General features: G+C 45.9%; 2 protein-coding genes across 15 annotated transcripts in view; both read left to right on the top strand.

Annotated features, from left to right (window-relative positions):
• MAPKAPK3 (MAPK activated protein kinase 3) overlaps positions 1-3350 on the top strand; it is a 72431-nt gene extending 69081 nt beyond the window's left edge. Inside the window, exons 8-10 of the mRNA XM_073591623.1 lie at positions 202-287; positions 692-772; positions 2844-3350. Coding sequence (XP_073447724.1) covers positions 202-287; positions 692-772; positions 2844-2990 — 314 coding nt within the window. The 3' untranslated portion in view covers positions 2991-3350. The remainder of the gene's footprint in view (positions 1-201; positions 288-691; positions 773-2843) is intronic.
• A 10466-nt stretch (positions 3351-13816) lies between these two features.
• DOCK3 (dedicator of cytokinesis 3) overlaps positions 13817-26161 on the top strand; it is a 239580-nt gene continuing 227235 nt past the window's right edge. For 7 of the 14 annotated variants that reach the window (XR_012235189.1, XR_012235190.1, XM_073591625.1 and 4 more), the window contains exon 1: positions 13817-14110. Coding sequence is in view for 12 of the 14 variants with exons in the window: in XM_073591625.1 (XP_073447726.1) it covers positions 14074-14110 (37 nt within the window). In the remaining 2 variants the exon portion in view is untranslated. The remainder of the gene's footprint in view (positions 14111-26161) is intronic. The other 7 variants (XM_073591627.1, XM_073591632.1, XM_073591635.1 and 4 more) reach the window with 1 other exon arrangement.

Below are 26161 nucleotides of genomic sequence, written 5' to 3' on the forward strand. Positions count from 1 at the left end.
TTCAAATCTGTGATGCTGCTGGAGAGTTCCCCTGTCTGGTAAAAGTTCAGCAGGACAGGAAGTGAGAGAAATCTCTCTAACAGAATTCCAGATAGCAATAAAAGCCTGACAGGGGATCTAATCCTCTGGCTACTTCAATAAAACAAACCCCTCCGCTGCCCCTCCCCCCTGATCTATTTTATCTTTGTTCCCCTCCGACAGCCAAACAGATGATCCGCCTCCTCCTGCGGACGGACCCCACAGAGCGGATGACAATCACACAGTTCATGAACCACGCTTGGATCAATGTAAGTAAAAATTCTGTAATATTGGGCTGTTGGGAAGTATATGGGGTGGGGTGGGGGTGGGGGGGGGGGGGTTGATCTCGGGTGGTTTGCTATTAGTGTTTTCCTCTCTATGGCCTGATTCACACCTATGCCATTTTTAGTGCATTTTGCAGATTTGCACTACAGTCCATTTAACATGGTTTCCTATGGAACACGTTCTGTAGTGCAAATCTGCAAAATGCACTAAAAATGCCATAAATGTGAATCAGGCCTACTGGAAAATCTCCTTGGCCCTATCAGAGTATCACAGTACTCTATGTACTCTCCATGGGAGGAAGAGGGCACCACCTACAGGCAGTAAGGTGTAAGTGCGCCTCTATATCTACCTCTGTATTTCAACACATCTGTATTTTCTTTCTGTCCAGCAATCTATGGCCGTCCCGCAGACCCCCCTACACACGGCCCGGGTACTGCAGGAGGATAAGGAGCACTGGGATGAGGTGAAGGTAAGAGAACAATGCTTCACTGTCCATCAATATGTTCCGCTGAGACCGCCGTCTGCATTGCGCTGCTCTTCTCCTGGATCTTTCCTGTCCTGCTCTTCTATGCACCCCCCATTAACCCCCCCCCCCCCACCTAGTCTATATTTCCCCTTTTTCTCTCTCTCCTCCTTTACCCCCCTCTTCTCTCTATTTCGCTCCATACCCCCCAAGTAGTCTCCGTCCCCCCCACCATCTTCATGTCCCCCATCTCCCACCTCTTTTTCTCCTCTTCTCTCTCTCCTCTTCTCTCTCTTTTCCTCTGTCTTTCTCTCTTCTCCTTTCCCCTCCCCCAGCCCAACTTTTTCCCCTTCGCTCTCTTTTACTAAGCATCAGCCCTCTCCTTTACCCTCCTTCTCTCCCGCCCTCCTTAATTACCCCTCTCCCTTTCCCTCTCCTCTCTCTCTCTTCCCCTGTCTCTGTTCCTTTCCTTCTCTCTCTCTTCTACTATCCCCTCTCTCTCTCTCGCGCGCGCTCTCGCTCTCTCTCTCTCTCTCTCTCTCTCTCTCTCTCTCTCTCTCTCTCTCTCTCTCTCTCTCTCTCTCTTCCTCTCCTCCTCTCCTCCTCTCCTCCTCTCTCTCCCCCCTTTCCCTCCAGCCCTACTTTTCTTCCTCCCTCTCCTCTCTCACACTTTTTTTACTTTCCGCTTTCCTTTACACTCTTTCACCCCCACCATCTTCAATTACCCCTCTCCCTCCTCCCTCTCTTTCTCTTCTTTCTCTCCTCTTTTCTGCTTTCTCTTCTACTCTCCTCTCATCCCCTTCCTCCCTCTTCCCCCGCACCCATCTCTGTATCCCCCTTTTCTCTCGCTCTCTCATTCTCCCCTCTTCTCTCCTCTCACCCTCTCCTCTCTCCTTCTTCTCTCCCACTCACTCGCCCTCTCTCTCTCCCGCTCACTCGCCCTCTCTCTCTCCCCCCTCCTTCCCCCCCCCCCATCTCTGTACCTCCCTTCTTCCTCTCTCTCTTCCTCTCCTCTTCTCTCTCCCTCCTCGCTTTCTTTCTCTTCCCCCCTCTCTCTCTCTCTCCCTCTTCTCCCCCTCTCCCTCTTCTCCCCCCCTCCCTCTCCTTCTCCCTCTCTCTCTCTCTCTCTCTCTCTCTCTCTCTCTCTCCCCTCTCCCCTCTCTCCCTCTCCCCTCTCCCCTCTCCCTCTCCCTCTCCCTCTCCCTCTCTCTCTCTCTCTCTCTCTCTCTCTCTCACACTTTTTTTTTTTTACTTTCCGCTTTCCTTTTCACTCTTTCACCCCCACCATCTTCAATTACCCCTCTCCCTCCTCCCTCTCTTTCTCTTCTACTCTCCTCTCATCCCCTACCTCCCTCTCCCCCCCCCACCCATCTCTGTATCCCCCTTTTCTCTCATTCTCCCCTTTTCTCTCCTCTCACCCTCTCCTCTCTCCTCCTTCTCTCCCGCTCACTCGCCCTCTCTCTCTCCCCCCCTCCTCTCCCCCCCACCCATCCCTGTACCCCCCTTCTTTCTCTCTCCCTTCCTCTCCTCTTCTTCTCTCTCCCTCCTCGCTTTCTTTCTCTTCCCCCCCTCTCCCCCTCTCTCTCTCTCCCTCTTCTCCCCCCTCTCCCTCTTCTCCCCCCTCTCCCTCTTCTCCCCCCCCCCTCTTCTCCCCCCCCTCCCTCTCTCTCTCTCTCTCTCTCTCTCTCTCTCTCTCTCTCTCTCTCTCCTTCCCCCTCTCTCGCTCCCCCTCTCTCGCTCCCCTCTCTCCCCTTCCTCGCTCTCCCTCTCCCCCCTCCCTCGCTCTCTCTCTCCCTCGCTCTCTCTCTCTTTCTCCTCTCCCCCCTCCCTCGCTCTCCCTCCTCTCTCTCTTTCTCTTCTCTCCCCTCCCTCGCTCTCCCTCCTCTCCCCCCCCCTCTCTCTCCCTCTCCCCCCCCTCTCTCCCTCTCCCCCCCCCCCTCTCTCCCTCTCCCCCCCCCTCCTCCCTCTCTCATTTTCTCTCCTCCCTCTCTCATTTTCTCTCCTCCCTCTCTCATTTTCTCTCCTCCCTCTCTCATTTTCTCTCCTCTCTCTCTCATTTTCTCTCCTCTGCCCCCAGGAGGAGATGACGAGCGCTCTGGCTACGATGAGAGTTGATTATGACCAAGTGAAGATCAAAGATCTCAACTCGTCCACTAACAGACTACTCAACAAGCGGCGCAAGAAACAGACGGATGGCTCCGCCCCTACTTGTAACAACCAATGAGGACTGTACATTGGGCAGAGCGCTCCGCAGGGGCGTGTCCTGTGGCGCCCGGAGTCGTTGCGTTCTTTTTATGATTGTTCTGTTTATCTGTAGTATAATTCCGGCACCTTGCTGTGTGTACATACATATACGTATTTATGGAGCCGAGCCCTGTGTGCGCCTCGTCACTTGTCGGCGACATTCTGAATGTGGTTGCAAATGCCATTTAAAGGGCCAGTAGAGAGAAAAGAAATATTTTTCCCGGATTTATGTAAAAGAAAATATAATTTCAGGAGAGAATCTGCACAGATGAATCATTGTGACATTGTGGGAATGCTGACTTCTTGTGACCCGACAGTAAAGAATTGCCGGCTTTTATAACGTTGTCTTCTTCTGCCTAATATGGCGGCTCACCATGGTGACTGCGCTTCCGTCATATACCGGGCCTTTAAATATGGTGAACCACCTTTTCTGTTCTGGAGGTAAAGAGCGCACCTGTCACAGGAGAAAGCTGCTGCTCCTTCCATGAGGAGATATTACCCAACTTCCTGTCCCTGTAACCCCAGTGTCATCCAGATAGACGGTAATAATAACCTGAATGTGATACAGACCCTCCCCCATTTTATTGAAAATAACATTTCCCCACTGGAGGGGTTTCCCTGCACAGGATGTAAAACAAATCTCTCCAATAGGGACACTCACCTCAATAGAAAAAGCCTTTAGAGGTTCTACACCCACCCTCCCCCATTCTGTACACATAAACAAGCAACATTAAAGCTTTACGTTGCAACACTTAACAAGCGAGGGAATGCCCGATATCGCTGCTCTGCGTAAGTCTGAGAATGCTCCGATCTGCTGCAGCCAGATCCCAGGGAACTCCCTTGTGTGCTTCCAGGAGCACTGCAGCTTCGGGTCACATGGCACTGTCACGGAAACCCATTGCAGTCCGCTTGAGTGCTTTTGTCATATATACCGCGTCCTCCAGTCTGAACACAGATATCAGATATTACAGCCACATAGTGTAACTAAAGAACAGGCGAGACTAGCTCACTTACAAAGCTGGAACATGGAACTGTTTATTTGAACAAACTCACCCAAATATATACACCAGGAGGACATCTCTCTAGCAATACAAACTGTAACCAGAAACAGAATTAACATAGTGGTTAACCACTTGCTTACTGGGCACCTAAACCCCCCCTCCTGCCCAGGCCAATGTTCAGCTGTCAGCGCTGTCACTCTTTGAATGACAATAGCGCGGTCATACAACGCTGTACCCAAAATTAAGTTTTTATCATTTTTTTTCACACAAATAGAGATTTCTTTTGGTGGTATTTAATCACCGCTGGAGTTTTTATTTTTTGCTAAACAAACAAAAAAAGACGGAAAATTTTGAAAAAAAAATCATGTTTCATGTTTGTTATAAAATTTTGCAAACAGGTAATTTTTCTCCTTCATTGATATGTGCTGCTGAGGCGGCACTGATGGGCATTGATAGGCTGCACTGGTGGGCACAGATAGGCACAGATAATGTGGCACTGGTGGCCACTGATAAGATGGGCCCTGATGGGTGGCACTGATGGGTGGCACTAAAGGGAACCAATAGGTGTTACTGATAGATGGCACTGATGGGCACTGATAGGTGGCACTGATGGGCACTGGTAAGTGACACTGATGGGCAGCACTATTGATGAGGCATTGATTGGTGACACTGATAGGTGGCACTGTGGGCACTGATGGGAGGCGCTGTGGGCACTGATGGTTGGCACTGTGGGCACTGGTAGGCAGCACTGTTGTGCACAGGTGGGCACAGATGAGCTGGCGGCTGCTCTCCTTGATCGGGACCGATGTCCCTCTGACACCCGCCGGTGATCTGCTTTTTTTTTGATAGCGTGAGGAGAAAAAAATAGCCAATTACCGGCTCTGATTACATCACATGATCAGCTGTCATTGGCTGACAGCTGATCATATGGTAAGGGGTTGGGATCGACCCCTTACTCCGATCTGTGATCCATGGAGTCTCATAGACTTGCTGATCACGGAGCGCACCGCGCGCCCCCTGCAGGGGGCGTGCAGGCCACTCGAGCACGGGAGGACATCTATTGATGCCCTCCCAGCAAAGTAGGTCCGTCATTCGGCTATAGCGTGGATCTGAAATGGTTAACTAGTCCCTTAAAGCAGCCGAGGTGACTCCATGCCCACCTGGCCATTGTTGTGATTAATCAGGATTTCAATACAGGTCAGACTTGTTGTCACCGAGCTTCACACAGTAGATTATGCATTATGAGAAGTATAAATACAGGACACCTTCTCACAATAGAAGGAGCTCCAGTAGCAGACGGCCCGTCTCCTTCATTGTACAGAGGCCAATGTTGGGTTGCCACCTTTTCTTCAAGCCAAACCCGAACACTTTTGCAGCACAAGGCAATTTTTTATTTATTTTTTTTTGCAGATTATAAAAGACCTTGATACATTTGGGTGCCCCAAGGAGAGTAGTGATGTAGCACGCAGAGAGCGCCTTGGCAAACAGTGGGTGTGGCCAAACTGCTTTTGCTGACATTATCACCCCACCCTTCAGTCAAACCTGCCCCCAAACAGCTGCCCGCAGCTCCCGGACAGCAACAGATTTGTGTTTATATCGGTTACTTGGGGAGCCATAGCCTGGTCTGAATATTGTTTCTGGGTTTCAGGTGGACTGAAACCCAGACACATGATTCAAAACCCAGACTGTCCGGGTGAATCCTGGACAGGTGGCAACCCTAGGGCCAATGTGATCAGCTCTTTCAATTAACATGTCGAGTTTAGAATCAAACTAACCAGGAATAGTCAAATTTATGAGTTCGGTCCTGCAGGTGGGGGTATGGGTGGAGCATACCCAGTAGTAGGCTGACATGGAGCTGTCAGGAAACACAATAGAATACCCAATTGTTTGGAAAAATTTAGAAGATGATGTTACAACGAGTAAATAGATACCAAACATGTCACGCTTTAAAATTGCGGAGATGCTCGTGTTAGCCCAGGTTTACACTAAGCTGCAGGAATGGAGCCGTGCGAGTTCAGCGCGATTTTACTCCCGCACAGCAGTCCCGATTTCGGCGACAATTTCACAGACATCTGTGCGGATTTCTGCTCAGATGTCCATGGAAATCGAACCCCAAAATGGCAAAAAGTAGTACAGAAACTATTTTTTGAAATCGTTGCAGTGCCGCAAATGCAGCGTTGCACCGATTAGGACGGTGCCATTGCCGGCAATTGCCGCTGATTTGGCATGCGATTTAACATGTCAAATCGCACCAATGTGAAGCTGGGCTAAAGGCGACAAACAAGGTACATTTTACTATCCATAGGGGACAAAAAGCCTTTAAAAAGCCTTTGTGCACAAGCACGGGGGGATGGGGGGGGGCACTTGATTTATTTTTTATTTTTACACTGTTCTTTTAATTTTTGTTAGCACTTTTTTTGTTATCACAGGGAATATAAATATCCCCCATGACAGCAATAGGCAGCCACAGGTACTCTTTATGGGGAGATCTGGGGTCTATTAGACCCCAGATCCCTCCTCTGCCCGAAAAAGCATCTAAACACACCAAGATCTGTGGGCTCAGATGCTTTTCATTTTATAAAAATGGCGGCGCATACATCCGGGGGAAATCATAAGCGATGTGAAGTCATCGCTTCCAGGTTCTTATATCATAGAGGTGATCAGAGCCGTTCCGGTCACCGTTTGCCTCTATGATCAGCCAGCAGAGGCACCGGCTGGTCGATTGAGTCTCCCAGTGGAATGGTAGAGTCAGGGAAAGCCATAGAAGGTGGAAAGGAGAGTGAGTCCTCTCCCGCTGCTTGTAAAAGTAATCCAGCAGCTAGTTAGCCGCTAGGATTGCTTTTACAAGAGAGTTGACTGCCAGCGCTAAAAAAAAATACTGTCCTGGTCAGGGCCGTCTTTAACACAGGGCAAAAGGGGGCTGCTGCCCCGAGCTCCAGTCGTTGTTGTGGGGCCCCATGCAACTTCCCTTTGGGCCTGCACTGCCCACAAAGAGCCCAAGAAAATGTTAGCCCAGGGTCCAAATCAATATTAAAGACGGACCCTAAGTATAAGCACTTGAAGTCCATCGTTGTACCGATATGTTGCTGGTCGCCAAGTGGCTATAAATGCACAACTGACAGTTGCCAGAAGTTTATAGCAGTGAAGGCAATCAGTAAGGTGTGGGTGCCATCCAGCAAACACTGCATCTATGTGAAAGCCAGAGATCCCTCACTTTCCCTTTATTTTAATGATGTGTAAACCCCCCCCCCCCCCTTGCAACCGTACTCCAGAGAGCTCCTCCTATGCCGAGTGGGCCAGTCTGCTTCCTGAATCTGTGATTAGTTACTTCCTTTCTCTTCTTTATTGATCACCAATCAGATGAAACCCTTCAAAGCAGCTAAGAATGTGATTGGTGGTGGTGGTGAGGATTTTCATGATATTTAAGCTTCCCGTAGGAGGCAATATGGAGCTTCCGGTGGGTGTGGCTGAGAATAACATATATATACGTATAATAAATGGATAAGTAAAGGTGTTCCCAGATGACCAGCAGAATGGAGCGGTGAGGACTGGAACACTACAGCAACGTCAAGACGCAACGCTGACGCCTGAGCAGGTCGGGGGTTCCCTGTTTGTGTCTCAGCGCCAGTCACAAGCGCACTATTGGAGCAGCTCCACAAAATTAGACCAGCCACAGTCTCCTCTCCACCTTAAACCAGCCGCCATAATCCATCCCAGCGTGCAAATTACAGATTTGAAACAATGCAGCGTGATGTCTCTGCAGTCTGTCCATCAGCCAGTAGGGGGTGCCATTGGTCTGTGCATTTTAATTTTCACTGATGGGTTTTAGGAATATTTTTTACTATTATTATTATTAAGTGTTCTTGCATAGCAAGACCACTTACTGTTATCTCACATATATATTATTATTCTTATTATAGCCAAATTTACCTCCCTAACTCCTCCCACAGCTTTTACACTACATAGATAGTAATGCGGATTGTTCCCGATCGGTGTGCTATTACTTTGTGGAACGTTTCGCCGAATGGTTTACGAAATATCGTTTTTGCGACGAAATTGGTCCCATAGGAATGAATGGCGAAATGTTCAAGACTAGAGTGGGAGGTGACAAAAGCTGACAACCCCATTATCAACTAAAACATGACCACAACATGATCAGCCAAAACATTATGACCCCCCCCCCCCCCCCATGATCAGCCAAATAATTTATGACCACCCCATGATCAGCCAAAATATTATGACCACCCCATCAAAAAATTATAATTGAAAAAAAAAATCATTTTTGAAAAAAAAAATCATTTTTGAAAAAAAATAAATTTGAAAAAAAAAATATTTTTTTTTTTAAATAATTTAAAATTTTGGAAAAAATTTAAATCATTTTTGAAAAAAAATCATTTTTAAAAAAAATATTCAGCTCTTTCAGCTAATGATGGAACTTCTTCAACTTTTTTACTACTATTTATACTTTTTAAAATATTAAGCTTTTTAACACTTTTCACAGTTACTCCAGCCACTCCACCCAGTTACTCCGCCCACTCCAGTTGTAGACTACTGTAAGTGGAGGCAAGAGCACTTCTTGCCTCCAGTTCCCCAAAAATTGTAGCTTTTCTAGTTATTATTATTATAATACAGGATTTATATAGCGCCAATAGTGTATGCATCCTTAAAAAATGGAAGTGAGACAGTATAGTTACACTACTATTCAATACAAGAGGGTTTGGAGGGCCTTGGTCCAGAGAGCTTGCACTCTAAAAATTGACCTTTGCTATTGGCACATAGACCCCCCACCCCCCTGTGATTTATCAGAGGTTGCTGCACGCTGGGCCTCATCAGCAACACTGATATAATGAGAAAATCTGCTGGAATATATAAATAAAAGAATAAACGCCATAAATGAGTACAGCCAATCAAACCTCAGCTTCCTGCCTTCAGCTGAGGGGTTATTTCTGATTGGCTATTATGAGTCTCTGCACTGTGAACATCATCAGAAATAAAAAAAATTGGATGTGTGAGCTAACTTCTTTTACGCCAATCTGCAAACCTGCCACTAGGGTGCGCCACTGCACTGTCATTGGTCTTCCCAGACATAAAACTCTTTTCTAGGTTCCAGCCATTGGTGGAAAAATTAAGTTTTCTTTTTAAAAAATGTCTGTTAAAATAAAGGGGGAATTAAAGGATATGTCCACCCAATTACTAGAATCTGTTATCAAGATTCTTCGATTGCTGCTGGAGTCGCTGCCCCCCAGACTGGAGACATCCAGCCATCTCCCCCTGTGGGGCGCCTCGTTTTTTAATGTTTATTCTGATAACAAATATGCTTTTCAGTCTTGTTTACATCTACAGCTCTCATTGAATGAATCCTTGGTGATCCTGCCAGGAAGGTCCTTCTTCAGGCACTTATAGTTATAGGGTGACAACGCTCTGTCCTTGGCCCCAATTTGTTTCCCTGTGTTGTCACCCTGTCACATGGGCTTCCAGTGGAGACTACAAATGGCTGTTTCAGCACACATTACACAGACATGGTGCACCGTTGTTGTCCCCATCAGGAGACCAGCTCTGAGAAACGTCATGTAGCCATCGGTGGGATGCAGGTGGACTGGAAGTGGCTGCAAAGAGGCTGCATGAGATCAGCAACTCTAAGATTTTATAAAGTGACGATGCTCTGTCCCCATCTCCCACCCTGCCCCAAGACATAGGGACTATCCCAACAAAACCTGGACAGCTCCACATAGGGCGTATCCCAACAAAACATAGACAGCTCCATATAAGCACTAACCCAACATAACATAGACACCTCCACACGGAGACTATCCAAACAAAACCTGGAAAGCTCCACATAGAGACTATGCCAACAAAACATGGATGGATCCACAAAGGGACTATCCCTACAAAACATGAACAGCTCCATATAAGGACTATCCCAACAAAACCTAGACAGCTCCACATAAGAACTATCCCAGCAAAACATGGACAGCTGCATATAGGAACTATCCCAACACAACATGGACAGTTCCATAAAAGGACTATCCCAACAAAACCTATACAGCTCCACATAGGAACTATCCCAACAAAACATGGACAGCTCCATATAGAGACTATCCCAAAAAAAACATGGACAGCTGCACATTAGGGACTATTCCAACAAAACAGGGACAGCTCCATAAAAGAACTATCCCAACAAAACATGGACAGCTCCACATTGGGGGCTACCCAACAAAACATGGACAGCTCCAAAAAAGGGCTATCCCAACAAAACATGGACATCTCCACATAGGGACTATTCCAACAAAACATGGACATTGTGTTGATGATGATAGGTAGGGATGATGATGATAGGTAGGGATGGGGATGATGATGATGATGATGGGTAGAGATGGTGATGATAATGATGATGGGTAGTGATGCTAAAGATGATGATGATGGATAGGGGTGGTGATGATGATGATGATGGGTAGGGATGATGATGATGATGAGGGGTAGAGATGGTGATGATTATGATGCTGGATAGGGGTGATGATCGGTAGGGATAGAGATGATGATAGGTAAGGACGATGATGGGTAGGACTAGGGATGATGATAATGATGATGGGTAGGGATGATGATGAGTAGGGATGGAGATGATGATGGGTAGGGATGATGATGATGATAGGTGGGGATGATGATGATGATGATGATGATGATGATGATGATGATGATGATGATGATGATGATGATAGGTAGGGACGATGATGATGGGTGGGGAGGATGATGATGGGTAGGGATTACGATGAGTAGGGATGATGGGGATTATGATGGGTAGGGATCGTGATGATGATAAGTAGGGATGATGAGTAGGGATGATGAGGATGATGATAGGTAGGGATGGGGATGATGTTGAGTAGGGATGGGGATGAAGATGAGTGGGGATGGGGATGATGAGGATGATGATATGTAGGGATGGGGATGATAATGGGTAGGGATGGGGATGATGAGGATGATAGGTAGGGATGATGAGGATGATGATAGGTAGGGATGGAGGTGATGATGAGTAGGGATGGGGATGATGATGAGTAGGGATGGGGATGATGATGAGGATGATAGGTAGAGATGGGGATGATGGGTAGGGATGGGGATGATGATGATGATAGGTAGGGATGATAAGGATGATGATAGGTAGGGATGGGGATGATGAGGATGATGATAGGTAGGGATGGGGATGATGATGATGAGTAGTGATGGGGATGATGATGAGTAGGGATGGGGATGATGATGATGATGATGATGATGATAGGTAGGGATGGGGATGATGATGATGATAGGTAGTGATGGGGATGATGATGATGATAGGTAATGATGGGGATGATGATGAGTAGGGATGGGGATGATGATGATGATAGGTAGGGATGGGGATGATGATGAGTAGGGATGGGGATGATGATAGGTAGGGATGGGGATGATGATGAGTAGGGATGGGGATGATGATGATAGGTAGGGATGGGGATGATGATGATAGGTAGGGATGGGGATGATGATGAGTAGGGATGGGGATGATGATGAGTAGGGATGAGGATGATGATAGGTAGGGATGGGGATGAGGGGGATGATTAGTAGTGATGGGGATGATGAGGATAATGAGTAGTGATGGGGATGATGAGGATGATGAGTAGGGATGGGGATGATGAGGATGATGATAGGCAGGGATGGGGATGATGATGAGTAGGGATGGGGATGATGATGATGATGATGATGATGATAGGTAGGGATGGGGATGATGATGATGATAGGTAGTGATGGGGATGATGATGATGATAGGTAATGATGGGGATGATGATGAGTAGGGATGGGGATGATGATGATGATAGGTAGGGATGGGGATGATGATGAGTAGGGATGGGGATGATGATAGGTAGGGATGGGGATGATGATGAGTAGGGATGGGGATGATGATGATAGGTAGGGATGGGGATGATGATGATAGGTAGGGATGGGGATGATGATGAGTAGGGATGGGGATGATGATGAGTAGGGATGAGGATGATGATAGGTAGGGATGGGGATGAGGGGGATGATTAGTAGTGATGGGGATGATGAGGATAATGAGTAGTGATGGGGATGATGAGGATGATGAGTAGGGATGGGGATGATGAGGATGATGATAGGCAGGGATGGGGATGATGATGAGTAGGGATGGGGATGATGATGATGATGATAGGTAGGGATGGGGATGATGATGAGTAGGGATGGGGATGATGATGAGTAGGGGGGAGGATGATGATAGGTAGGGATGGGGATGATGAGGATGATGAGTAGTGATGGGGATGATGAGGATGATGAGTAGGGATGGGGATGATGAGGATGATGATAGGCAGGGATGGGGATGATGATGAGTAGGGATGGGGATGATGAGGATGATGATAGGCAGGGATGGGGATGATGATGAGTAGGGATGGGGATGATGATGATAGGTAGGGAAGGGGATGATGATGAGTAGGGATGGGGATGATGATGATAGGTAGGGAAGGGGATGATGATGAGTAGGGATGGGGATGATGATGATGAGTAGGGATGGGGATGATGATGATGAGTAGGGATGATGATGAGGATGATAAGTAGGGATGGGGATGATGAGGATGATTATTAGTAGAGATGGGGATGATGAGGATGATTATTAGTAGGGATGGGGATGATGAAGATGATTATTAGTAGGGATGGGGATGATGAGGATGATTATTAGTAGGGATGGGGATGATGAGGATGATTATTAGCAGGGATGGGGATGATGAGGATGATTATTAGTAGGGATGGGGATGATGATGAGTAGGGATGATGATGAGGATGATTATTAGTAGGGATGGGGATGGGGATGATGATGATGATGATGATGATGATGAGTAGGGATGATGATGAGGATGATAGGTAGGGATGGGGATGATGAGGATGATAGATAGGGATGGGGATGATGAGGATTATAAGTAGGGATGGGGATGATGAGGATGATAAGTAGGGATGGGGATGATGAGTATGATAAGTAGGGATTGGGATTATGAGGATGATTATTAGTAGGGATGGGGATGATGAGGATGATAAGTAGGGATGGGGATGATGAGGATGATAAGTAGGGATGGGGATGATGATGAGGATGATTATTAGTAGGGATGGGGATGATGAGGATGATAAGTAGGGATGATGAGGATAATAAGTAAGGTTGGGAATTATGAGGATGATAAGTAGGGATGGGGATGATGAGGATGATAAGTAGGGATGGGGATGATGAGGATGATAAGTAGGGATGGGGATGATGAGGATAAATATTAGTAGGGATGGGGATGGTGAGGATGATAAGTAGGGATGGGGATGATGAGGATGATAAGTAGGGATGGGGATGATGAGGATAAATATTAGTAGGGATGGGGATGATGAGGATAATAAGTAGGGATGGGGATGATGAGGATGATAAGTAGGGATGGGGATGATGAGGATGATAAGTAGGGATGTGGATGATGAGGATGATTATTAGTAGGGATGGGGATGATGAGGATGATAAGTAGGGATGGGGATGATGAGGATGATAAGTAGGGATGGGGATGATGAGGATGATAAGTAGGGATGGGGATGATGAGGATGATAAGTAGGGATGGGGATGATGAGGATGATAAATAGGGATGGGGATGATGAGGATAAATATTAGTAGGGATGGGGATGATGAGGATAATAAGTAGGGATGATGAGGATAATAAGTAGGGATGGGGATGATGAGGATGATAAGTAGGGATGGGGATGATGAGGATGATGCGGATCTCGGAGTGGTGCTGATGTTGGAGTCCTCCTCCCCCTCCCCCTCTCTCTCTCTCCTCCTCTCCGGATTCCTCTCTCTGCCTCCATCCAGTGTACAGCGGGAGCTGTTGGGGCCCCTGACAGCGACATGCTGCTCTCCCGGGGCCCCCTGGCGCCACATGGGCCCCAATCCCAGCCAGGCATCAGCCGAGGAGGGATCTGCTGAACCGCCGGAGAGCTGACAGCCGATGAGCCGGGCGCCGCCGGGTGAGGGGCGCAGCCGGTGACCCGGAATCGGGTGTCGGGAGAATGTGGATCCCAACCGAGGACGAGAAATACGGAGTGGGTGAGTGTGAGACTCTACGTGACCCGAATATACAACCTACCGACCTCCGACACCGCGACACAACCTGCTATATGTACCCAACACCCTATACAGTACACCCTACATAGGGTACGACACAACCTCCTGTATACACACAGTACACCCTACATACAGTACAACACAACCCGACAATACAACACAACACCCTATACAGTACACCCTACATAGGGTACGACACAACCCGACAATAAAATACAACTTGCTATACACAGAGTACAACACAACCCCCTATAAATTACACCCTACAGTTACAACACAACTCAGTATACATTAAACCATAAACATATATAAAGAATACAACATAACACAACCTCCTATTCGTCCCACTGTAACAAAATTCTATAAATAGTGCACAATACAACACAACACTCTATAAATGACACCACAGCACAACACACAGCCCTCCAACACCGCACAGCCTGCAACACAACAACACAACCCATATACACCATAACATAAATATATATATACAGAGTACAGCATAACACAAACCTATATGGGATACAACACAACCCCTATCCAAGACACTATAGCATAGAACTATATATAGAGTACAAAACACCACACAGCTCTCCAACACCACACAGCACACTCTGTAAACCCAACACAACCCCCTATACATTACACTATGACCTTTATATAGAGTACAACACAAACCCCTATATTACACTATAACATAGAACTATATATAGGGTACAACACACGGCCCTCTGGCACCACAAAGCACACTCCGTAAACCTAACACAACCCCCTATACATTACGCCATAATCTGTATATAGAGTACAACACAATACAAACCTTTTACGTTACGCCATGACATCAACCTATATATAGGCTACAACACAACCTCCTATGGAGCACACGGCACCTCCCTATACACTACAATCCCTGTACACCACAACATAACTCTCTATACAGTGTACACTACAACCCCCAGTACACTGCAATACAATCTCTGTACATTCTACCATAACCTATATATGGAGTACAGCACAACCCCTATATATTACACCATGACACCAACCTATATGTAGGGTACAACACACTGCACAGGATACTCTGCAATCCCCACATACACTGCAACACGGCCGCTTTACATTACACCATGACATCAACCTATATATAGGATACAACACAACCTCTCCCTATACATAAAAACCCCTGTACATCACACAGCACACTCTGCAACCCCTGTACATCACAACATAACCCTCTATAGAGGGTACACTACAACCCCAAGTACAACACAACACCTTACAACTCTCTATACACTACAAACAAACACATATACATGTGTCTTTTATACAAAGCGCTGCATAAACTGTTGGCGCTATATAAATCCTGTATAATAATACAACACAACCCCCGACATCCTCTATTCACCATAACACCTATATAGGGTACATCACAACCCTCTATACACAACATCCTCCTATACACAATACATACAGCTCTACACACTGCACAACCTTCTGTACACCACAACTACCTATATGGTATACAATCTTCTATACAATATACAACATCCCTCAATATACAATACAACACAACTCCCTGAACATTACACAACACGTCTCTATACACCACAGCACAACTCCCTATACACTGTACTGTGCTCACACTGCACCACAATCCTCCATATACTGTGTGCACGCTACAGGAACATATTGTGTGCTACACACACTCCTGATATACACACAGCACACAACAAACAGTGCCACAAATGTATAAATAATAATAAAAAAATATTAATGTTTACACATTGTATACACATGTATCCAGCACACAGCTCCATATATATAAAGTGACCCCCCGTCCCTGGCACAGTGCCACACACACACTGTACATACATTACTGCGCTCTATGGTCCCGGTGCCCAACCTGTGGACCTTTGGCACTTTTTGTGCTGCCCTCGGGGGCCCCTTTTATTTGTTACACACTGTCACTTTTTCTTATGCTGTTCATCTCTCTTCTCTGTTTATTATGTTTTTATATTGGATGTTACTGAGAGGAATATAAATTGTGATACAAATAATACAGAAGGGGGTTTATGGAATACAAATGTGGGATCATTGATTTGTACACAGGCTGTAATAGCAGTCTCCTATAATCTATGAGCGTCTCCACTCCAGTGGAATATCTGCAGTCTCTGTCTCTGACCATCTCCTGTATTATGTCTGCAGTCTCTGACCATCTCCTGTATCATGTCTGCAGTCTCTGACCGTCTCCTGTAGTATGTCTGCAGTCTCTGATAATCTCCTGTACTATGTCTGCAGTCTCTGACCATCCTCTGTATCATGTCTGCAGTCTCTGACCATCTCCTGTATCATGTCTGCAGTCTCTGACCATGTCCTGTATTATGTCTGCAGTCTCTGACCATCTCCTGTATTATGTCTGCAGTCTCTGACCATCTCCTGTATTATGTCTGCTGTCTCTAACTATCTCCTGTAGTCTGTCTGCAGTCTCTGACCATCTCCTGTACTATGTCTGCTGTCTCTGACCATCTCCTGTATTATGTCTGCAGTCTCTGACCATCTCCTGTATCATGTCTGCAGTCTCTGACCATCTCCTGTAGTATGTCCGCAGTCTTTGACCATCTCCTGTAGTATGTCTGCAGTCTCTGACCATCCTCTGTATCATGTCTGCAGTCTCTGACCATCTCCTGTATTATGTCTGCAGTCTCTGACCATCTCCTGTATTATGTCTGCAGTCTCTGATCATCTTCTTTATTATGTCTGCTGTCTCTAACTATCTCCTGTAGTCTGTCTGCAGTCTCTGACCATCTCCTGTACTATGTCTGCTGTCTCTGACCATCTCCTGTATTATGTCTGCAGTCTCTGACCATCTCCTGTATCATGTCTGCAGTCTCTGACCATCTCCTGTAGTATGTCCGCAGTCTTTGACCATCTCCTGTAGTATGTCTCCAGTGTCTGACCATCTCCTATAGTATGTCTGCAGTCTCTGACCATCCCCTGTATCATGTCTGCAGTCTCTGATCATCTCCTGTACTATGTCTGCAGTCTCTGACCATCTCCTGTATTATGTCTGCAGTCTCTGACCATCTCCTTTAGTATGTCCACAGTCTCTGACCATCTCCTGTAGTCTGTCTGAAGTTTCTGACAACTTTCTATAGCATTACTTTCATGGAATATTATCTGTGGCCCTTTGGTCATATCGGGGGCCACAATTGAGGCTAAGCCAATCAATGCTGCTGTGTAGGATGTGGGTGTCGCTGTGTACATTAAAAGGGTGAGGGGCTGATCCTATAGCGAAAAGTTCCATCATGTATTGTATGAATTCCTTTCTCCGGATTCTGTACAGGAAGCTGATCAGTAATTTGTAACTTTGTATCATTTCTGTGAAGGAATCCGGTCTGGGATTTATTCTCTGGCCGCTCCGTCCCCCGGCTGATCCCAAACCTTCAGTCCATCCTGAGCCACTGACCCGGAACAGGCATGCAGATCAGCTCTGACTTCACTGGCTGCATGCTTGTTACACAGAACAGCATTTTCAGATGGCAGTCAGGATCGGCAGCCTCTTCTTTGAAAGGGCTCCTCCTCCTGAGCGCGACTTTTCAGTTGTAGGTGGAGTCTAGTGGGCCGCGGACAGTTTATATCCCATGATGAAATGATCTCCTACCTGGTACAGGCAGTGGTACAACTCGGTGTGTAAAGACTTTATTGGTTAGGATTGTGGTATACAGCCACCGCGTTTCGGGGATCTCCCCTTCTTCATAATGTCCGGCCCCAGGGGCACCTGTGGGGGACGGGTAAAGGAAGCTTCATGGAGTATCATGTCTGGCCAATGGGTAGCTATGGGGGCCAGGTATAGGAAGCTTGGGGGAATATAGTGTCCAGCCCCAATGGTGTGGTTACAATGGTGATATACGGCCAACACGATCCGGGGAATATAGGTTCTCCTTCTTCAAGTCCTCATAGAAGACATCATTAGAATGTTTGTCTGTGGGGCCCGGGTATAGGAAGCTTGTTGGAGTATATTGTCTGGCTCCAGGGGGCATCTGTGGGGGCTGGATATAAGAAGCTTGGTGGAACATAGTGCTTGTCCCCAGTGCCATGGTTAGAATGGTGATATCCAGCCAACACATTTCGGGGAATATGGGTTCTTCTTTTTCAAGGCCTGATAGGAGACATCATTAGAATGTGTGCATGTGGGGGCCAAATATAGGAAGCTATGTCTGGCCCCAGGGGCACCTGTGAGGGACGGGTAAAGGAAGCTTCATGGAGTATCATGTCTGGCCAGTGGGCAGCTATGGGGGCCAGGTATAGGAAGCTTGGCGGAATGTAGTGTCCAGCCCCAATGGCGTTGTTACCATGGTGATATACGGCCAACACGTTTCAGGGAATATAGGTTCTCCTTCTTCAAGTCCTCATAGAAGACATCATTAGAATGTTTGTCTGTGGGGGACGGGTATAGGAAGCTATGTGAAGTATTGTGTCTGGCCCCAAGGGGCACCTGTGGGGGCCAGGTATAGAAAGCTATGTGGAGTATTGTGTCAGGCCCCAAGGGGCACCTGTGGGGGCCAGGCATGAGAAGCTATGTGGAGTATAGTGTCTGGCCCCAGGGGGCATCTGTGGGGGCCGGGTATAGGAAGCTATGTGGAGTATTGTGTCTGGCCCAAAGGGGCATCTGTGGGGGCCGGGTATAGGAAGCTTGTTGGAGTATATTGTCTGTCTCCAGGGGGCATCTGTGGGGCCTGGGTATAGGAAGCTTGGTGGAACATGGTGCTTGTCCCCAGTGCCATGGTTAGAATGGTGATATCCGGCCAACATGTTCCGGGGAATATGGGTTCTCCTTTTTTTAAGGCCTGATAGAAGACACCATTAGAATGTGTGCCTGTGGGGGCCAGATATAGGAAGCTATGTCTGGCCCCAGGGGCACCTATGTGGGTCGAGTATAAGAAACTCAGTGCAGAATAGTGTTTGACAATGGGGGCATCTGTGGGGGCCAGGTAAAGGAAGCTTCATGGAGTATTATGTCTGGCCCCAGGGACCACCTTTGGGGACAGGTAAAGGAAGCTTCTTGGAGTATCATGTCTGGTCCCAGGGGCACTTGTGGGGGCCAGGTATAGGAAGATTGGTTAAATATAAGGTCTGGTCCCAGTGGTTGAGATACAAAGGTGATATATGACCAACATGTTTCAGGGGATGTGGGTTCCTCTTCTTCAAGACCTAAGAGAAGACTTATCATTAGAATGTGTGCTTGTGGGAGCCAGGTATAAGACGCTAAGGGAAGTATAGAGTCTGCCTTCAGCAGCTAATATGGGGGCTGGGTATAGGAAACTACGTGGAGTATCATGTCTGGCCCCTGAGCGGCACCTGTGGGGGCTGGGTTTAGGAAGCTCAGTGGAGTATAGTGTCCAGCCCCAGTGCCATGGTTAGATTGGTGATATATGGCCAACATGTTTCAGAGGAATATGGGTTCCCCTTCTTCAAGGCCTGAGAGAGGACATCATTCAAATGTGTGCCTGTGAAGCTATGTGGAGTATCATGTCTGACCCTGGGGTGGGGGCCCTGTGGGGGCCGGGTTTAGGAAGCTTAGTGGAGCATAATGTCCAGCCCCAGTGCCTTGGTTCGACTGGTGATATATGGCCAACATGTTTCGGGGAATATGGGTTCCTCTTCTTTAAGGCCTGAGAGAAGACATCATTAGTGAAGCTATGTGGAGTATCATGTCTGGCCCTGGGTGGGGGGGACCACGCCCTGTGGGGGCCAGGTATAGGAAGCTCAGTGGAGCATAATGTCCAGCCCCAGTGCCGTGGTTCGTTTGGTGATATATGGCCAACATGTTTCAGGGAATATGGGTTCCCCTTCTTCAAGGCCTGAGAGAAGACATCATTAGAATGTGTGCCTGTGAAGCTATGTGGAGTATCATGTCTGGCCCCAGGGAGAGGGGCCCCTGTGGGGGCCGGGTATAGGAAGCTCAGTGGAGTATAATGTCCAGTCCCAGTGCCATGGTTAGATTGGTGATATATGGCCAACTTGTTTCTGGGAATATGGGTTCCTCTTCTTCAAGGCCTGAGTGAAGACATCATTAGAATGTGTGCCTGTGAAGCTATGTGAAGTATCATGTCTGGCCTCGGGGCCCCTGTGGGGGGCCAGGTATAGGAAGCTCCATGGGGTATCTTTTCCAGCCCCAGAGGTGCCAGTGGGGGACCGGGTATAGGAATATACGTTGAGTATCATGTCCAGCCCCAGCAGCACAGGCCTCCTTATAATTTAAGGTCACTAAGTGACTGAAAGTCCCACATACATTCATGTATATAGCGCCACCACATACCACAGCGCATCACAGAGCACATAGAGCTTAGCTCCTTCTTTAATGTCCTCATCATGCAGTCAGGGACCCTCTAGGACCAGTTTTGGGTGGAAGACTTCTTTATTTTGGGTGGAGTAGCGGGAAGTACGTAGATTGTTTCATATGAACGGTCACCTGGGACCATCCTGGGATCTTGTGTCTTGCAATATTGTTGGGCTATAAGTCCTGCTAGAGGAAGTTACCCTTCTGTTGGTTATTATTGATTCTGTTAATGATGGAAGAGATGGGGGTGGGGAGCTCTGTGCTGCAATGGGGGACGTAGCGCATCCTCCGACCCTCCCATCACCCCCCCACCTTCGCTCATTGCTGCACCGACAGGTACACTTCACCTGCTGATGCAGAACGTCCTGTCGGTGTGACAGATAAATTGCTATTAAATCCAAAAGCAAACATTGTATTATATTGCAGCTTATCGATTTTTAGATGTGACGGCCGCATTCGTTTTCTTTTTTCTTTTTTTTAGCCTTTCTTTCTTTTGACTTGACAGGTCAAATCGCATGACAAGTCGCACCCTATTCTCGGCAACGGAGCTGTTCAAGTTGGTGTAACTTGCATAGACATTAGAGCTGCACAATTAATCGTCAAGAATCGTTATCGCGGCCTTGACTAAAGTGTTTCACAATTCTATGCAAAGAATTCTCTCTGCTCTTCTGAAGCCACAGCTGTCAAAAAAAAGGAAGAGAAAAAACGGGCAGTCTGCCAAGAATCAAAACATTCTTTATCAGTTGAACTGAAGTATAAACATTGTAACAATTTGTCAATAGAATAGACTTTGTGTGTAAGTGAAAAAGTTTAACCACTTAAACACTAAACCTTTTTCTGACATTTGTTGGTGTTAAAATAATTTTTTTTACTAGAAAATTACTTAGAACCCCCAAACGTTATATATATATATATATATATATATTTTTTTTAGTAGACACCCTAGAGAATAAAATGGTGGTTGTTGCAATATTTTATGTCACGCTGTATTTGCGCAGCGGTCTTTCAAATGCATTTTTTTTTGGAAAAAATTACTTTAATGAAGTAAAAAAAACAAAAAAAAAAACTAAGCAGTAAAGTTGGCCCATTTTTTTTTTTTTTTTTGTATAATGTGAAAGATTTTACGTCGCGAGAATCGTGATCTTTTTATTCTAAGCAAAAAAAGTCGTGATTCTCATTTTGGCCAGAATCGTGCAGCTCTAAGAGACCTCTGTGCATGAAGCCGCACAGATGTCTTCCACAAGTCGCACTTGAAGTTGCAATGAAGTCGAGCGATTTCAGATGATGTCGCACGTTTTCAGAGCCGCGTTACGCCTGGGTTTCCACCGTTGCGACCCGAAAGTTGCGCGATTTTTTTTTGTCGCAAATTTTTTGCGGCGACTTTGATGCGACCCGAAACAAAGCCTGTGTATTCTTTTTTTTTAACAGTGAAAGCCTGTGTATTCTTTAGGTCTATGGACCTCAAGTCACATTAAAGTGGGACCAGAGTAGTGCAGGGACTGCTTTGAAGTCGCACGGATATGAACGGTACTCATTGGAAATCATGTGGTACGACTTGTCGTGCGACTTTGCAGTCCCAAGTCGCAGGGCGAGTCGCACAAGTGGAAATCGAGCCTCAGTGTGAACGAGGGCTTAGCGGCACTATCAGACAAAAGCCTGGGACATGGACACAGGAAATAGGAAGCAATCCTGGAAGACGGAACATAAAGTGATACAATGTATCTAAAATCAGAATAGTTGTCGGTGGAGTCGGGAAGGATTGGAAACCCTGTTGGTTTTTTATTTGATGCCCCCTTTGAGGGGGGGGGGGGGGGTTCCCCATCACTTCATGTCCTGGAGACACAACAGGAAGTAAGGGAGAAATCCTTTCTTAGACACCAGCACCAGTGTCCCCAATGGTAAGATTTACCCTCACTTCCTGTTTCGCTGACAACTATTAGAGTTGGATTTCCCATCACTTCCTGTCCTGGTTATAAAGGATAATAGAGGGGGGAGGGGTCCACACAGTATCTGGAGCAGGCTTGAAGCAGCACTCGGAAGGATGAAGATAACAGATAACAGCACTGTCCAGGTTACAGAAATTCCAGCATTTCATAGGCCCTGATGAAGGGAGCTAACTTGGAATCCCCAAAACGCGTTGGATTTTATTCTGAATGCACAAATAAACTTTATTCAGACGCAAACAATAAGAACAGCGCTCTCCTCTGAATATCTACAAGCTCCTGGAGAGAAGAGTCACGTTCATTGGGGAGATTACTATTTAAAGTGTATCTAAACCCACCAAAAAGATGTCCCAAATTTCATCCTACCGACCCCTAGATGAGGCGGCCGCGTTTGTTTTTTCCTGTTCTAGGCTTTGTTGTCTTTATTTCCACCCCGGTGATCCTGCCGGTAACACACTTCCTGTCCTAGGGTGACAACGCTCACTTTACTGTATCTATGGAGGAGCAGCGTTGTCACCCTAGGACAGGACACCCCCAACCATGGAGGCTCAGCATCACATGGGGGCGTTACCTATGCAAATACAGCCTGCCTAGGAACGCCCACTCCTCCAGACTAACCCCACCTATTAGGGCATATTAAGAGTTACATAACTCCTCCCACTGCTTACATCAGAGCTGAGGGCTCTTGAGAGGACTGGTTTCAGGAAGCTATGTACCGCCCCCTGCCGGTCCCTCCCACCCACCATGATCTGCCTGTATTGCATAGAAAATGTTTGAATTTTTCTTAATAAAAATATTGGCATATAAAAATATAAAACAAAAAGAAAAGAAATAATAATATAAATAAATCAATAATAATAAAAATATAAGAAAATAATATAAATTTCAGGAATAATATAAGTTTCAGGAAGCTATGTACCGCCCCCTGCCGGCCCCTCCCACCCACCATGATCTGCCTGTATTGCATAGAGAACGTTTGGCTTTTTCTTAATAAAAATATTGGCGTATAAAAATATAAAACTAAAAGAAAAGAAATAATAATATTAATAAATCAATAATATTAAAAATATAAGAAAATAATATAAATTTCAGGAATAATATAAGTTTCAGAAAGCTATGTACCGCCCCCTGCCGGCCCCTCCCACCCACCATGATCTGCCTGTATTGCATAGAGAACGTTTGGATTTTTCGTAATAAAAATATTGGTGTATAAAAATATAAAGCTAAAAGAAAAGAAATAATAATATAAATAAATCAGTAATAATAAAAAATTAACAAAATAATATAAATAATAAAATAAAACAAAAATAAAATATATTTGCATATAAAAATAAAATTAAAAAAATATATAAATAAATAAATAATAATGATAAAAAAAAAATAAATATAATAAAGTAATATAAATAATAAAATAAAAATAAAATATATGTGCATATAAAAAATACCAATAGAAAATAAAATAAATAACAATATAAATAAATCAATAACAATAAAAATATAAGAAAATAATATAAATAATAAAATAAAACAAAAATAAAATATATTTGCATATAAAAATGCAAATAAAAATACAATTAAAAATAAAATAAATATATAAATAATAAAATAAATTAAACATATTTGCATATAAAAATAAAAATAAAAGAAATAATAATAATATAAATAAATAAACAAATAATGATAATAAAAAATATAATAAAATCATATAAATAATAAAATAAAAATATTTGCAAAAAAAAACCCTAAACTTTTGAATTTAGATAATTACGTGACCCCGAGAAATGTTGATGGAGGAAACTCACCAGTTTTTCAGCCCCTTTAATATTAGTACTCCCAAAGTGTGGAATGATCTCGGCGTTTCTGGAATATCACCCCCGCAGTTTGCGATGACTTTTCCAGATCCTTTCGGCGCTTTTCTCAGTGTGCGCTGTAATTGGCTGAAGTTCTTTTTCTATTCCTATGTATGAAGTGGTTGGCCTCAGTTGGACGGTAATCACACGGCGAGCTCTCAGCGTGAATGCGGCGATTATACAAACAAGATTGGGTCTGTTCCTTCCCCACGCCAAGAACGCCGTTTATTGCCGGCCGTGCGAAGGAAATTGGTGAGAAGCGCCACCTGAGTGCCAATGTTTGTTTTTTGACCTTCTGAATCTCTCCAGTAACCTGAAATATACCTTGTGACTATACAAGTCCCAGCATGAAAGCGGGCCCAGCAACTGCATGTTAAGTGCAGCACCTGTCAGTGTCTCCCCCCCCCCCCCCCCCCCCCCGACAATGACTTAATCTGCTTTTCTCTCCTGAAAGCCAACGCCATCTTTGTTCAGGCATCGTCCAGGGTCACCATCTACTTCCTGGACTGAGATGCCGGCTCAGAAATGACATAATCATGTAAATTCTGCACAGTTGTTGGCTGTGTTCACAAATGTCCGACATAGTTCAGCCCCCTGCTTCAGTCTCTCAACTTGTGACTTGATATAAAGTTACAATGTACAGTCTGATCACTGGGGGGAGGGGAGACTGAGGAAATGCTTCCTCCTCCTTCTACAAAGTTACAATGTACAGTCTGATCACTGGGGGAGGGGTGACTGAGGAAATGACTCCTCCTACAAAGTTACAATGTATAGTCTGATCACTGGGGGAGGGGAGACTGAGGAAATGCTTTCTCCTCCTTCTATAAAGTTACAATGTACAGTCTAATCACTGGGGGAGATTGAGGAAATGCTTTCTCCTCCTTCTACACATTTACAATGTACAGTCTGATCACTGGGGGAGGGGAGACTGGGGAAATGCCTCCTCCTCCTTCTATAAAGTTACAATGTACAGTCTGATCACTGGGGGAGGGGAGACTGAGGAAATGCTTTCTCCTCCTTCTACAAATTTACAATGTACAGTCTGATCACTGGGGGCGGGGAGACTGGGGAAATGCCTCCTCCTCCTTCTACAAATTTACAATGTACAGTCTGATCACTGGGGGGGGGGAGACTGAGGAAATGCTTCCTTCTGCCTGCAGCAGATTGATGACATCATCTCAGCCTAGGCAAAGTCACTGATTGAAGAACAAGAGCAACTTTTTAATAATAAAAGGTTTTCTGAAACATGATCCTGTATATTGTGACATGTACAGTAGCACGTAATGGAGATTTCCTCCTGAGACGCATAAGCTCCACTAGTCTTCAGCCCTCACTGGTTGTTCCATGAGGAATGTGGCTCACAGAGCAACCCTGGTGTACCTGGTGAGCTCTTCATTCTTCCACCTATGCCCATCCCTCAGCTCTTGCCCTACCTAGGTATGGACTACTAGACCTGACCACTGCATGTCCACCAGTAAAGAGCACCTGTCACCTCCACCTCTGTATATTCCTTGAGTGAGATCTCAGTGCCATAGGCCATGTGCTGTTCCAAACACCTTGGGCTTTTAGGTGATTTTGCCCACATTCAAGTGTCTGAACCCCTCCTGTTGCATTTTCCATTATATAAAAATAACATGAGTCCAGCAGGGATGGTGAGAACCCCTCATAATGGGCACAGCGGGTGTACAGACCCGGGAACTCAGCACAGGGAAGGTGGAAACCCCTCATAATGGGTACAGCGGGTGTACAGAACCAGGAACTCAGCACAGGGATGGTGGGAACCCCTCATAATGGGCACAGCAGGTGTACAGACCTGGGAACTCAGCACAGGAATGGTGGGAACTCCTCATAATGGGCACAGCGGGTGTACAGACCCAGGAACTCAGCACAGGGATGGTGA

Source organism: Aquarana catesbeiana, linkage group LG07 (genome assembly GCF_042186555.1).
Source record: "Aquarana catesbeiana isolate 2022-GZ linkage group LG07, ASM4218655v1, whole genome shotgun sequence".
NCBI lineage: Eukaryota > Metazoa > Chordata > Amphibia > Anura > Ranidae > Aquarana > Aquarana catesbeiana.